Here is a 14,925-nt window from a genome sequence, read left to right as displayed (position 1 = left end):
ATCATATGAGTCTTTTACCTTTAATTAAGCCCCTTCGATATTGAATTTTGTTGCCACTGTCCTTATTCTTCAGGATCAATTCTTTTTCTTAATCTTTGAATTATGTTTGCTAGCTCTTTTTATAGGGGTCTATAGCGAGTCTAACGTTTGGACTACTTTAGTATCCAATTCCTTTCCTTGTTAACAAGGGAAAGGTAAAATATCCAAGTAGTACACACGTCTGCACAAGGCTTACCCCCTTTCCAATTTATTATTATCATTATTATTATTACTATTATTACTATTATTGTCATCATCATCATCTTCATCATCGTCATCATCATTTTTTTTTTTGAATTTCAACATAAAATACAAATAGAAAATTGAATTACATGATATAAAGAATGTGGTGATTCTAGGTGCATACCGCTGGTTGCCAGGGGAGGAAAAGGCAAACATCACCGAGGCTCGAGGCCTTCCTCCCCGACCAGTGCATGTACCCAGAATCAGCTATATCAATGTAAAACAATTATCAACAATGTCAAATAATGCATTATTACACAAAAGAAATATGCACTTCAAACACAAATGGAAATAGGCCTACAAAATGAATGGAATAAGTCACTTGAAAAATAATGATATACGGTTTATGTAATCCCACTTTAGGCTGTAAGGAAACTGAAAATGCAATGTTTATATTTCACATAACAGCCATAATCTTTTTTTTTTTCCAAATAGTAGACCTCACATTGAACAATGTGCTCAATATGCATATTGAGTATATTGTATTTCATAGGCTCTTACCTTTAATTCGGGACGATTAAGTTTTTTATTTTTACTCCAAAGATACTTATACGTTGCAATATAACAATTTGCCTTCGTTCAGTTATACACTGGTAGTTTCTTCGCAATTATATTCCTCTGTGCAATGTAGCATTGGTTCCTTTAAGGACAGTTCGTAATAAACAATTGAATATATTGTCTAGGAACATGATTATGGTGTTTCCGCGTAATTTGAGAATGGATTTGTGTAAACAGCTGATGGTCATCTCTCAATACAGCGAAATCCCGCTGGTCTGAAATTGCTGTCGATTTTTCGAAGGAATGCAAGTCAACCTTATGGAACGTGACGCTGCAGAACATATTTCATCATGTACTTCTGAATGGTAGCCTGCAATTTTGCAAAAATGCATGATTATATTTTTCCATACAATGAATGTGGAGCTCACTATGTCATTGCAATCAAACAATACATCCGAAGATGACTGAGTGAATTCGATTATATGCTTGTATGCATGAACATTGTTCCTCAGCACGGTTTTATTTGTACACAGATCATGACAATTAGCTATTTCTAAGGAGGTAGTTTTCGCATTTATAAGAAGAAACGATATGCCATATGCCGTAACATAATAATGAAGACTTAATCTGAGTTCGTGTTGTGTTCTTGTATTTGTTTTGATCAATACACACAATAATAACGATGACAATTACTGTTATCCAGCACACGGATAAATTCTTTTTAACACAGACAGACAAAATGTGCTCGGAGTAGGCCTACCTACAATTCGTTGACAGTAAATAGAGAGAATATACATGAGCCAACATTATGTCTACAGTGCAGTGTTTAGTCTCATTGCTTACAACATTTTATTGCATCAGCCTAATTCCCTCAGACGATTTATGAATTGTATCGGAATACATGTATATGGCATCAACAACCCCTCTTTCATGTAATGCAATTTATATGACGGTATAGAATCATGTGTCTGTGTCTACATGATTCTGTATATAACACGTCAAGAGTATTTGCCCTGACTACACAAGATGATGACACCAGACCAGGAGGAAACCTATCTAGAAATTGCAAGTATATTTCAATGGTTTAGTATAACAGAACGTAATGAGTCTTAGGCATTGCGTGATTCGCAGTTTTTAAACCATCAGGAGTTGCCGTGCGTGTCATTGGCAGGCGGATATGAGTTGAAGCTGTCTCAGTGACTCATCGAGTCATCCTAGCTTCGGCACGATTTGGACAATGTTTATGAGGGGAAGAGTTTGTGCTCCGATCAAGGAACTCTGTCAAAATTTGCTTATTAAAACAATAGCATGTATTTCTCTCATTATACCATGACTGTTGAACTGATTGACGATCGAAGATGATTAAATATGTAGAATGTATGTTGCACTAAACGAAAATCTGAAGAAATATCGGAAAGAAAAAAAAAAACAGCGGCAAAAAAAAAGCATCTGAGATATAGCCACTCGCAGCGTACACACAAGTTGATATTTGATAATTCATTCAGACTTTGGGACTGACTACTTGATTGGTGTAGACGTTAGGGCAACTTCATTTCCATGACAGAAAGAAAAAAAAACTAGACAAACAATATAGTCATTGCATAACTTGAAAATGAATGAGGAGCAAGATAATGCACATTGCTCACGTAACATATCTTGTCATCTCAGTCATCGATTGCATGATGCATGAGCTTCACACACAGCTCTACAACAAATTTTAAATTCAGTCATGTTCCTTTTGATTTCTCTTCATCTCAAATCTGATGCACTTCTCAGTGCAAACGTATAGATCTGGGCTGTGCATACCCCCTTTGATGCCCAGACTAATCATATGCTGCGTCCTTGTATGGTCTACATGTAATATCTTTATCATGCACCTGTGATAGTTTTGAACCAATGCAGCGGAAAAAAAACATTAACCTCCTTGTTTCTTCCCTATGAATTCTTCTGCGAGTGCACTTTCCTACAACTTATGAATATCGACTGTCTGAGAAATGGCATTATTTTGTAGACCTCTCTTGCTCTTCTTTATTCTTGGGTCATGAACTATGTCTCTATTCGATGACATTCCCAACGTATTTACTGTGGTCGTATTAGTTTAACATTATCTTGCACAGATCTGGGCATCGTTTTCTTCTTCTGTTTTTTATGACACATCAGAGCCACACTCCAACACCGTAGAACAAGTGCATCTTTCGCAGGTACCTGGCAATTTGTCACGTAGGAATTTTACTTCGTCATTGCATGACACGTAATCATAATTACATTTCAAGGATTCAGAAAGTGATTAAGATCCTTTTGAATGAGTGACAATTACGATACACATGATACTACACATTATCTTAGCCAAAAGGCCGAGAAACAATAAATTGCATGAAAAACTTAAAGGTATGAATGACATATTTCCTTTTAAAAGCAATGCAGATGGATCCATTGGGCAAATATTCTCAACATATTAAGCTCAAATTGCAATGGTCGCTTCAGAGCACTTATAATAGAACGACTGTCCATTCCTCCCTCTTTGATCCCAAACGTGCGCTAATTGTAGGTTCTTTAGCACTGGTAGAGAGAGGCTTAAAGCAGTCAGAGGTCACAACAATGTGGATAATTGTTTAATGAGATCAGTTGTATGGCATACTAAAAAGAATTCAAGAATGGCATAGATGTCGAAGAAAACGCCAAATAGTCACGAAGCAAACTCACGACTACATAACGCGCTCCTATAATTATGCATGTCATGTAAGTTTCAGAGATCAAGACTACCTAACAATCGATGCTACACCGTCTTGTTGCTAGATGCGCGACAGCCGTTAAGACAAACCCGCAAACCCGCAAACAACAACAACAACCAAATAAAAATTAACATTGTGGAAAAATCTAGTAATATGGCAAAACAAGAAGAGAGAGAGAGAGAGAGAGAGAGAGGGAGAGAGAGGAGTGAGACCCTCGTTTTTGTTACCGGTAGACAATATATCGTGACTGTGGATGACACATAGATATTTTTGGCTCACACTCAACATACACCTCTGTTCATTTTTAGGGAAAATATTGGGAAAAGGATATTGTCAGTCTGTGTTAAAGAAAATGACATACAAGTTAAATCTTCTGTCATTAGCAGTTGATCGTCTGTATATTACGGTATTTTTCTTTCTTTTTCAATACTACATTTGTAAACTGTATAAAATCACTAAGAGCAAACGTCAGTAACATCGGTAACGATTTTGGAATTATTAAATGGACTTTAAGTCAGAACATGAACGGACAACGGAAATAAACCTTGGTGCCTGTATGAATAGTGAGATTGGCCAAATAAGTGAAGAATTTAACAAAGAATTACCAGTAGATAGAGTTTCCACCATGGAAGCAAAATGCACTTCATTCAAACTTGTCCTAATTACTATTCGCATTCTGTACGTACGAGTGAGTAACTCATTGCAGCCCTGTAAGTTTTACATTCCAATTTTCCCCATTGGCAGTCGCACATCGATGAAAACTTTAGTACTGGTAAAAGCAATTAAGTTTTATAAATATGCCCTAGACAACTAAAAAAGTGGGTTTATAATATGTTATTAAATGTGGTAACTTAGTAACTTTCTTGATTCACTTGCTTTGCTGTTTTCTACGGCCTTACTGTTATCATGGCGTCATTAAGTCGCATGCGGTTTTATTATCCACAAACGAGGAACATGAAAAGAAAAAATAATGTGTCCCTATTTGTTCCCCAAAGATTGCACAGGGAACACATGCCGTGCTACTGCTGCTAAAATTTCCTTGGCATCCACTGCGATCACGGAAGGAAATTCGTTTGCTCTCAGGGTAATTTTATGGTATGGTGAAGACACATACAAACATACACAATTATATCTTTGATTTGGTTTGGTTTGTTTCTGCACTCAATTAAACACAAATTCAACACAAATTTCAAAGATATAAAGATTAACAAATGCAATGATTAATATGATAATAAATCATTACACATGGAGATATGCATATAGACAATATTATTGTGCAGTTAATAATCCATACACAAAACACGTAAATATGATAAATATACAGTACAGTAGGTATTTTCCAGTAACTGAAAGAGATAATTGAATGCAGGAGACCGCCATCGTGAACGGTTAGGCTGGAAATGGGCCTCATAAAATCTAATATCTGCTCAGTTATAGGAAATAATGATAACTGAAAATAATGATAACTTCGAATTCTCCGCAGGTAACATGACAGTGATCTGATGTTCCAAACAAATCTTGATGACAAGCTCCCCGTCAGATGACCCTTCGATATTACTCATCCGAGGTCGTAAACTTTTCCCCCAATCTCTTGTTTATCACTATTTTCATGCTTTTATAATCAAAGTAGGCTTTCCCCTTGAGTGAGTTATCTTGTGATGGAAAGACGTGTAGTTTCAATCATGTTGTTGGAATGTGGTATATGTGTACTTAATTTATTTGTGTTGGCACTCACTTATACTGCTAATCATTTTTGGTATTACTTAACAGGTGCATCTCAGAGAGTACGAGAGAGACTTCAGCTTTTCCAGCTTAAAAGACTGACGTTGTGCCTATATAGGGTTTGCTACATAATCACATCAGGGAGGTGTAAGACGAGTGTGTGTGTGTGTGTGTGTGAGTGTGTGTAAAACAGGGAAGTAATATTTGTGTCATATTTTGTTACAACCGTGCACTTTTTTTCTGGGTATATTCTCATTTCACAAAAGGCATACTTATAGCCATTTCTAAAAGCAAACTAGTGAACATCATTTGAACGAGTGTCCTCGGTTATGCATGTCACTAATGCTAAGGAAACATTTTTTTCCACACTTCATATGAATAAAAAGAAATTAGTGTCATTATCCTAAATGTGTGCAAGGCTAAATTATGCAGTTATTAATGGAACTCCAGTCAGGAGAGATTACAATAATTGTGAAATATATTTCACCAGTTGAAAAGGAAACTGACGAAGGGGTCATGGTAGTATTGTCTGAATACTATCAGCTGAATACTTAGTATATAATGATTGTGTTCAAAGAGTTAATGAAACGCATCCCACCAATAGAAAAGGAATGTGACCGACGGATGGCCGGCCAAGAGGAAACGTGCGATTGCATTGTAGTTATTTCCTATGTCTGTAATGCACTGTTGACTGACGAAGTCATCTCAAATAGCCCCATAACAATCGCGTTTTCTTTGTGTTGGAATCATGCTTTAATTACTAGTACACTATGAACACTAGTACACTATGAAACGGTGCAATCTCTCGTTTCGTATAGGGGTTTGCAGTTATCGCATTTTCCAACTTTCCGTTGTTAAAAACAATAACTTCGATTGATTTGTTGTGTTATCACAACCAAGGCCTAACATTATTTACCTGTGTCGCCAGGACATATGACAGTACTTGCTACGGAGGGGAACTCGGTATATTTGTGGGACTTTTTCATTTTGTCTATTGGTGACCGTAAACAACGACGATGATTGTCTTTCCTGTGGCGAGGTCTATGGGGGCGATTTTGTCCCACTATACGCCTATATCATGTGGGAGAGGAATATGGAACCCCGGCGTTCCGATTGTTAAGAGTCAAAGACTGTCTCAATCTCTTGACCCAAATCTAATTGAATAGTTCATATACTATAAAGTGGTATCAAGCATGCTACATTTCAAAGTAATCTCTCTTTCTACCCAGATCCAAACGATATCATCATCACCAGTTTCTAACTATCCTTTGACTGTAATGTCATAACCACTTACAGGTCAGTGGTCATAATCAGTGATCTCTGTAGAGAAATCATCGCGGTTTTAAATCTAACTCGTAGCTTCAAAGAGCTCGCTTGTTAGATTTGTGTGCTAAAACTCGTTAGCAAAATATCATTCTAATTGACCTCTCTCCACTGTCGTTATAAACTGCTAAAGAAATTTTAGAAAGATGGATCGCACTAGCGAGTAGATTGAAGACTTCTCACATCAGTTGAGCAATGACAAGTGTTAACTGTATGAGACACTATGAGAAACCTGCATATTGTGTTTTGTAACCAGACAGCAATTAATCATGCACCCTTCACACAGAAAGTGTTCAATTTTTTCCCTCCATCTCCCGGTATTCTGATGTGACATCTATTTGCAAGTATTACTCACAACAACACTACCTTCAGACGTGTATTTTGCTCACCTTCTGAAGTTTTCCCTTTCGTCTGTTATGATCCGCCTGTCCTGCAGAGTCTCTTCCGTTAGCTGCGTAACCGCCATATTGATTGCAAGGAAGTAAAAGTGAGGAGAAGACGTCAATAATTGTCGTGTAGTTTGCCCATTGTATTCCCACAAACGTTCCTAACACATCGATATTGCATGAATACAGAATTCACTGCCCATGATCACAAATAGCATTAACCGTCACTGACATGTGCTTTATTCACACCATTCACAATATTTACAACAAAACCTGATTCTGACCGTAAAACTATACCCATATCACTGTCCAGAAATTATCAAGGTTTACGACCATTCAAGCAATGATTAAAACTACTCTCTCCCTCCTCCCCCCCCCCCTCCCTCTCTCTCTCTCTCTCTCTCTCTCTCGTATCAAGTATTTTCTCATTTGAATACATTGTATAGCTTGATATTGACGAGACTTTGCTAGAAGTCAAATGTACTTTTCCTGTAGTCCTGTTCATAAAACCAGATCACTAACACATTTCTCATTCTGGCGATGTACCTGTTATATACAAACAAAAATGTTGGCATACACGAATCCGGAGTATAGTTCTGCCTTGAAACAATGTCGGAATGCACATTTGCTTTACAAAAAAAAAAAAAAAAAAAAATCCTAAACAGTCCGTGTCAGATACTCGATAACTCGCTCTGTCTTTTCTGTTCTGAGGCATTTACTTTGTCTTTGAATTTACCACAAAGGGGACCCTATAAAAGACTGAATTGCTTCTGGACGGCGTGGTATGTGGCAGATATTTGTTTGTTTGTTTTTTAATGAATATCAACTGTCATAATTAAATGCACTTTAGTTTTTGTTTGAAAAAGTTTGATTATGACCATGCTCTCTCTCTCTCTCTCTCTCTCACTGTTTTCTCGAGGGCACTTATAAACACTCATTGATATCAATATTCACTTAAATGAATAATACTTATGATAAATGCAACGTTTCTTTCGAGGAGGTGTATAGTTCCGACCATATCATACTTAAATCTCTGGTTGGCCATTAGTACGACGAGTGTCACTACATGCTAAAGTATTAGCTATTATGTATAGGCTGCACATTTACAGCGTTGCGACAGATTAAAAAAAAATCCGAATCAAATTTCCTCTAAACCATGGGTTTATCACAAGACTTTAGAAATCAGAGAGAACATGGTTTAAACTACACTCTTGTATTTTGAGGTAATGGTGGAGAGAAGGTTAAGTGACAGCTATAGGTCTATGTAACTCATAAAGAACACACGTGAATTTTGGGTGGACATCGTTAAAGATCATCGACACTTGAATGTATATTGGTATCACATGTAGGGTGAAAAGTATTATACTCCTTTGAGTGCAGTCAGTCACTGTGTTTATGGTGCAATCGTCATGCGCATACATGCCTCACTATTAAAGCGTGCTTTTAATGTCAGACCCCTATATTATACGAACATATAGTAGCACATATTCTGAGTACATAATAAAAAAAAAATAATCAAGTAAATCAGTTACAATGAGTCTATCCTACGTGTATTTTTTGTGCTAAAAGCTCGCACATGTGCAAGCAAATGTCACATTATCCAATTCATTTGTAGCTGTTTTGTTCTTCCAAAAGTCAATATTCAGGTTAAGAAGGCGAACGCCCTACAACTTGATCAATACCATCACAGCCGTAATTTCCGGGAAAAAAATACAAGTTTTAATGGCGAGCTTCTACGTGTTGATATTTGGTTGATCATCACACCTATTTTTTTTTCTTGTCTTAAACTCCGTTAATGTCAACTTAGATTTATCATGGGTTATACTCTGAAGAACAGGTGATAGTTACGCTGAATTGTATGTTGATGTCCACAGTTACAGTGCACTGTATGACCTCTTTCAAATACACGAAGCGAGAGAAGAAAAAAGAAAATTAAAGTTTAGCTATATGCAGATCCAAACAAATAGCCCTCACGAATTCAACCTTTCTTTCAGACACATGTGTAAGAGCAACCATTTAGAAATAATTTTTAGATTTCACTTTCAGGCATCATCGGGTTTTTTTCGCCAGACGTAACCTTTGTGATGTGCCGATTACTTCAGTTAAGACATTTTATGTAATGAAAATTTTAAAAATGATATCAGCATTCACTGTCGATATGATTCATACTGCTTGACAGATGAGTAAGTGTCGGCACTCATTCACTTCCGAGCCTCAGTGCCTGCTAATTAACGCGCGTCATGGGCAGTCGCTACCACGCCCTCATCCTCCGTGCCCCTCCCTACCCCACCCCACCCCAACCCCTTCTCGATACCTTGCTTGTCTCTTGTTAAGAATTTCCATAAACGTGCCATTGCCACTGTGACCTATAAGGCGTTGTGTTGGCGCATTCTGGATATCTATCTTGACTTCTATCACAGTGACCTCATCTAGTCTATTCTTATTTTGTCTCGGTGCATATTCACAAAATTCATAATAATAATATGGAAGTTCATCATTTCCTTCTCCCTGTTGTATTCTATTATGTTCACGGAATTATCTGCTATTCACACCTAATTCGAAGTAAATATTTCTTCATTAGTTGTGTAGAATGACGTTGGCATGACGATTATTTTTTTTTTTTCATTTGGCAAATTCGTACAGAAAAAGCAGGGAAGAAGTTGAAATAAGAAATAAAATATACACGCAATAATTGTCTGCAGACTTTGACTGATGGCACAATTTGATATTCGCAATAGTTAGCAGATCCAAACAACAACTACAAGACCAACTGGCATATATGGTTCATCGCATATATGAAATGAGGGCAAGTATATAAAAGCGTAGGTAAACATTTAATCTGCAGGGACTGAAAAGGATTCTACTATACTTGCAATAAAATGTGATGTCGGGGCTAAAACGAAACATGGTCACTTACGAGACCCGATGTGTTAATCGTGGACTCCTTACGGCAGATTTTCTTCTTTCTCTCCAGTGTTCTCATCATGAGTAGCTAGTCCTCGGCCATGTGTTTCACAAACAAAGTCGAGTGTCGGCGTCTGATCACAGCCTGCAATATCCAATAGCCAAGACCGACGGTATTTCCCGATTTCCTTCAAGAGGACCGCTTAGTCATAAAAGTTTCAAGTCCGAAATACAACGTGTGGCCTGCCGTACCCCCGACACATCAGGCACGAGAGCGATACTCGTCTGTGAGATGGAAGATCAGTACATCGTGCTTCCTTGCCTGATAGATCGATGTGAATCTTTTGGCTAGAATAGGGCGCGCGTGGCATGACGTTTCTCGCGCTGAACTTCCCGTTACGTCAAACGAGTCATCATCGTGAATTTCGAAAGATCAGAGGGTTAGGAAATAATTTGCCTTAAGTGCAGCCCATTGACCTGAGCAGATAAGTTTCCGAGCGCCAATCAGCATGGTGAAATTCTCCAATATATGAGGCAGTTCAAATGAAACACATACTTGGGCGTTATCTTGACTGCAATCATACAATCCCATTAATGTTTGTAATGGCTTTAGAGAAGCGGAGGTTTGAGATGTTTTGAAACCCAAACTTTCCAGAAAATATGAAAAGGGCAGGTTGTTGACTGCAAAGTGTTTGTCATGATTGATGTTCAGCTCCCTTTTTTCTCTCCCGATCGTTTTTCTCTTTCTGCGCTGACTTAACAACCATTTCCGAATTTATAAATGTTAATGTAGGGCCTATCCCCATAATAAGAGACACCGTCATATTCTAAAAACAAAAAGGCGGGAGATTTAAGGTATATAATATGCCAGATTAAGTCTTTGATGGGATTTTAAGTTGTGTAAAAAACAAAAGAATTGGAGACCATTGAGAGGTTTTAATATTTGTTACATCATTACTTTATAATAAACAGTGTGTTTATTAACACGATTATGTCATACATGACATGTTTTAAAAACATGAATTATGAACTCGTACCAATTCTGACTAATTAACTAAACAGAATTTTGTCAGGCACATTTCATTGGTTTATTTTTCTCTAATAATGCCCCTGTATTGTCCGAATTTTCAGAGTAGTTGAAGAGTAAAGACAAGACTAACTTCGTCCTTGATCCATGCTAATAAGATATCACTAAATGTTCATAAAAACACATTTTAAATTTCGTTCAGCTAATCCAGGTCGACAGCACCAAGTTTTTAAGACTTCTTATCGTTAGCGATTTATCCTGGAAAACTCACATCAACTTCGAAAGCACATTTTGTCCAGGAACACATGAACCCTAACATGCCTAAACAAGCTGACACACTACTATTTTCCCACTCACGTTATACTACAAATTATATGTTCAGACATGAATTCCCGAAATCTCAACAATGGCATTCTAGTACGGAGTGATTGATTCGCTTCTTCTTCTTCTTCTCCTTCAAAAACGCGCTACCAGAATACTGTAGTTAACCATGCAGGGTATTTATCTCACTCACACGAATTTGTCAAAAAATACAGAACAAAACAAAAGGACACAGAGAATTTTAAAATTGACACATCTGTTTAAATAGAGTACAGTATAGACATTTTTATGTACAGTTTCCCCCCAATGATCTTCCTGATGTTTTTCTACTATGTAAAGGAAACAACAACAAATCTATCCGTAATTATTTATCCCGCTAATGTGGCGCTTATCACCTCCCAGGCATTGCCAGGCACTCGAACTATCTTCGGAAAAAAACCAACATCCAAAAAAAAATCAAAAAGTATATACAGTGCTGTACCTGGAACGCTCTCCCGCAGAAGTCACATGTTAATTATATGTTGTTAGGAACCCATTCAATACGGGAACCTAGCACTGGCGTAGCCGGGGGGGGGGGGGCGATGGGGGCGGTCGCGCCCCCCCCCCCCCCAAGATTTGGACCGATTTGCGAGGGGGAAAAATGCGTGTATACTGTATGCATGCACATGAAGCGGGTCTTCTTTTCAACCTTTCATCAAATAAGATCATAATTTTTTTAATATTTCACTCAGAGTGTGCACCAGATCGTTGAATTTCAATTCAAAATATGCAAAATCTCTCGTGCTTTGGAGGGGGATACCCCCTCCAAAACCCTCCCCCTCTGTGCCTCTTTCCCTAGCCTTAGTACACTTTAGACTTTAGATTTACAAAAAAATTATGAATAATTCTGAGTGCACATGACTTATCACTTATATTCCGAAAACTCAATGTTCCCTCATGTACAAGGGGAATTTCCCCTTTTTATCGACCCTTTCTTCCCTAAGCCCCCCCCCCCCCCACATCGATTTTTTTTTTATGATTTCCCATATATTCCATCAAATATGCGTATACGAGATATCTCCATCGTACGGGAAGGGTGGAGATAACACTCGCCAATCAGAAAATTATATAGAATCTCCTTCCACAGACTTGCTACACTTCTCTTCTGATTGAAAAATTTCCAGATATTCCAACAAAAGTGTACGCCAGATTGTTGAATTTCAGTTCTAAAAGCTTAAAACTAAAAAAAAAAAAAGCTCCCTTGAATGTGGGAGAGGTATCTTGCCACCATTCCATTGCTTGTTACCCACTTTAGACCTAGTAGTAGTACATTTTTGGGAATGACAATTTCCGAATTTTCCACAAAAAGTGTGCTCTAGATCGCTTTATTTCAATTCTTAAAACGCAAAAGGTCCGCCGAGCGGGAGGGGGAATCCCCCTTCCCCTAAGCTCTTCCTCACTAGACTTTGTACATGATTATACACACAGATGATGCACATTCGGAATAATAGCTAAATTCCGTGATTTTAACACTTCGATGAAAAAGTATTGCACCAAAAATTTGCACCAGATCGCTGAATTTAAGGTCTGAAAATGCAAAATCACCTTCGTGTGGGAGGGGAAATGCCCCTATCTACACCCTCGTGTGCATGCTTTTTCTGTTTGATTGCTGAACAGACAGCGTTCATGATATTCAGTGCAAGAATTAATACAAGACGTTTATTTAAATAATACCATTTTATAGCCATAATGTTCAATAATAATCGACATGAAAATATATTGCTACCTTAAACAAGTGGGACTGTTTCAAGTGGATAAAACACGCAAAAACACGCAAAAACATGCATCAAATTGCACCATTTGCAACATCAAAATGCAAAAAGTTCTCACCGTGGGAGGGGGCACCCCCCCTCCCACACCCTCCCCTTACCCCTCGCTCGCTCCGCTCGCTCGGGGTCAGTCGCGTTCATGATATTACGAGTAAGAATTAATACAAAAAGTTTATTTTAATGATACCATTTTACATATATTATTGGCAAATTGTGCAATAATAATCTACACTAGAATATACTGCAACCTTAAACAAGTGGGACTGTTTTAACTCGTTAAAACACGCAAAAACATGCATCAATTTGCACCATTTGCAACATCAAAATGCAAAAAGATCTCACCATGGGAGGGGGACACACCCTCCCCTCCCCCTCGCTCGCTCGGGTTCAGTCACGTCGCGTTCATGATATTCAGTGTAAAGAATTAATAAAAGAAGTGTATTTAAATCATACCATTTTATAGGAAAATTGTTCAATAATAATCTATATCAAAATATACTGCTACCTTAAACAAGTGGGACTGTTTCACGTCGATAAAGCGCGCAAAAGTCTGCATCAAATTGCACCATTAACAACATCAAAAGGCAAAACACCTAAAAAAAGTTCTCACCGTGGGAGGGCTCCCACACCCTCCCCCCCCCCCCCCCCTCCCTCGCTCGTCCGCTCGCTCGGGTTCAGTGGCGTTCATGATATTCAGTGTAAGAATTAATACAAGACATTTATTTTAATGATACCATATTATAGCCACATTGTTCAATGATAATCGACATGAAAATATATTGGTACCTTAAACAAGTGGGACTGTTTCAATTCGATAAAACGCGCAAAAACATGCATCAAATCGCACCGTTACAACATCAAAGTGCAAAAAGTTCTTACCGTAGGAGGGTGTCCCCCCCCCTCCCACACCTTCCCCCCTCCCTCGCTCGCTCGGGCTCGGTCGCTTCGCTCCCTCGCAGAATAACCGCCCCCCCCCCCCAAGATCAATTCCTGCCTACGCCGTTGGAACCTAGTGGCCTGTGTACTATAGTCTATGGGGATTTCAGAATTCAGTATAGAATGGATTGTCCGAAAAATGTAAGTCAAGACAGTATTTTTTTGCTAGTTCATCAACATTCTATTCGATGATTTTCTTTTTCCCAGTACTTCTCCCTATTTTCTGAGAACCCTATAATGTATTGTTCTATGAATGCCTCAAATGTCAATATTGGGTATCATAACAACCGTTTTGTCAGCAGGATGTGGTTTATTCTGTTCTCCTTTAATTGTATTTGAGAAGAATATGCTATACCCCGATTATTATTGTTTGTTTGTTTGTTTTTCTGTAGAATGGTCCCAAGTTGTATCTGTGCTCCTTTTTTTTACACTCGATTTTTACTATAGGGCATACGCTTAACAGGCTTGCTTTTAAGTAGGTCTCATCGTAATTCTCTAGTATTTTCATTTAAATAGATTTGATTTTTTTTACATAAATCGACGGTCATGTTCTATGCTAGTAGCATTCTATTGTACATCCAAGCTGGATATCATGTATAATTCTGTTCTGTTAGGTATAATGCATTTACATCATTTACAGCCTGTGGTTTTCGAGTGCTACTTATGCAGAAGATAGTTAAAAATGTGCAGTGAAATGCATTTTCCATGAAATCGTTAGATGCATTATATTGTCTCTCATTTTAACATTTTCGATATGTTCTGTAAGTGTTGTTGTCTGGGAAGATGAACACCAGGGGATCCGTTCAATTACAAAGTGAAGGACCACATGCATTAATGTAGGCCTACATGTGATAGAACTTACACCGAAGACCTCTTTACATCTCTTTCGTGGTAGCATTGCACCCATAAACTACGCATTTAGAAAAGCATACTTATTCACCTCAGAACACACACGATAAGTTGTTTGTTTCTATAATATCTTTATT

At 37.9% G+C, this 14,925-nt stretch overlaps 1 protein-coding gene across 1 annotated transcript in view; it reads right to left on the bottom strand.

Annotated features, from left to right (window-relative positions):
• Positions 1-9,945, bottom strand: part of LOC140245495 (protein TAMALIN-like) — a 31,029-nt gene extending 21,084 nt beyond the window's left edge. Inside the window, exons 1-2 of the mRNA XM_072325064.1 lie at positions 9,861-9,945; positions 6,947-7,008 (exon numbers count right to left, since the gene is read on the bottom strand). Of these exons, the coding sequence (XP_072181165.1) occupies positions 6,947-7,008; positions 9,861-9,929 (131 nt within the window). The 5' untranslated portion in view covers positions 9,930-9,945. The remainder of the gene's footprint in view (positions 1-6,946; positions 7,009-9,860) is intronic.
• Positions 9,946-14,925: the final 4,980 nt, after the last annotated feature.

This window comes from Diadema setosum, chromosome 22 (genome assembly GCF_964275005.1).
Source record: "Diadema setosum chromosome 22, eeDiaSeto1, whole genome shotgun sequence".
NCBI classification, from domain to species: domain Eukaryota; kingdom Metazoa; phylum Echinodermata; class Echinoidea; order Diadematoida; family Diadematidae; genus Diadema; species Diadema setosum.
This window is presented reverse-complemented; position numbering and strand designations above follow the sequence as displayed.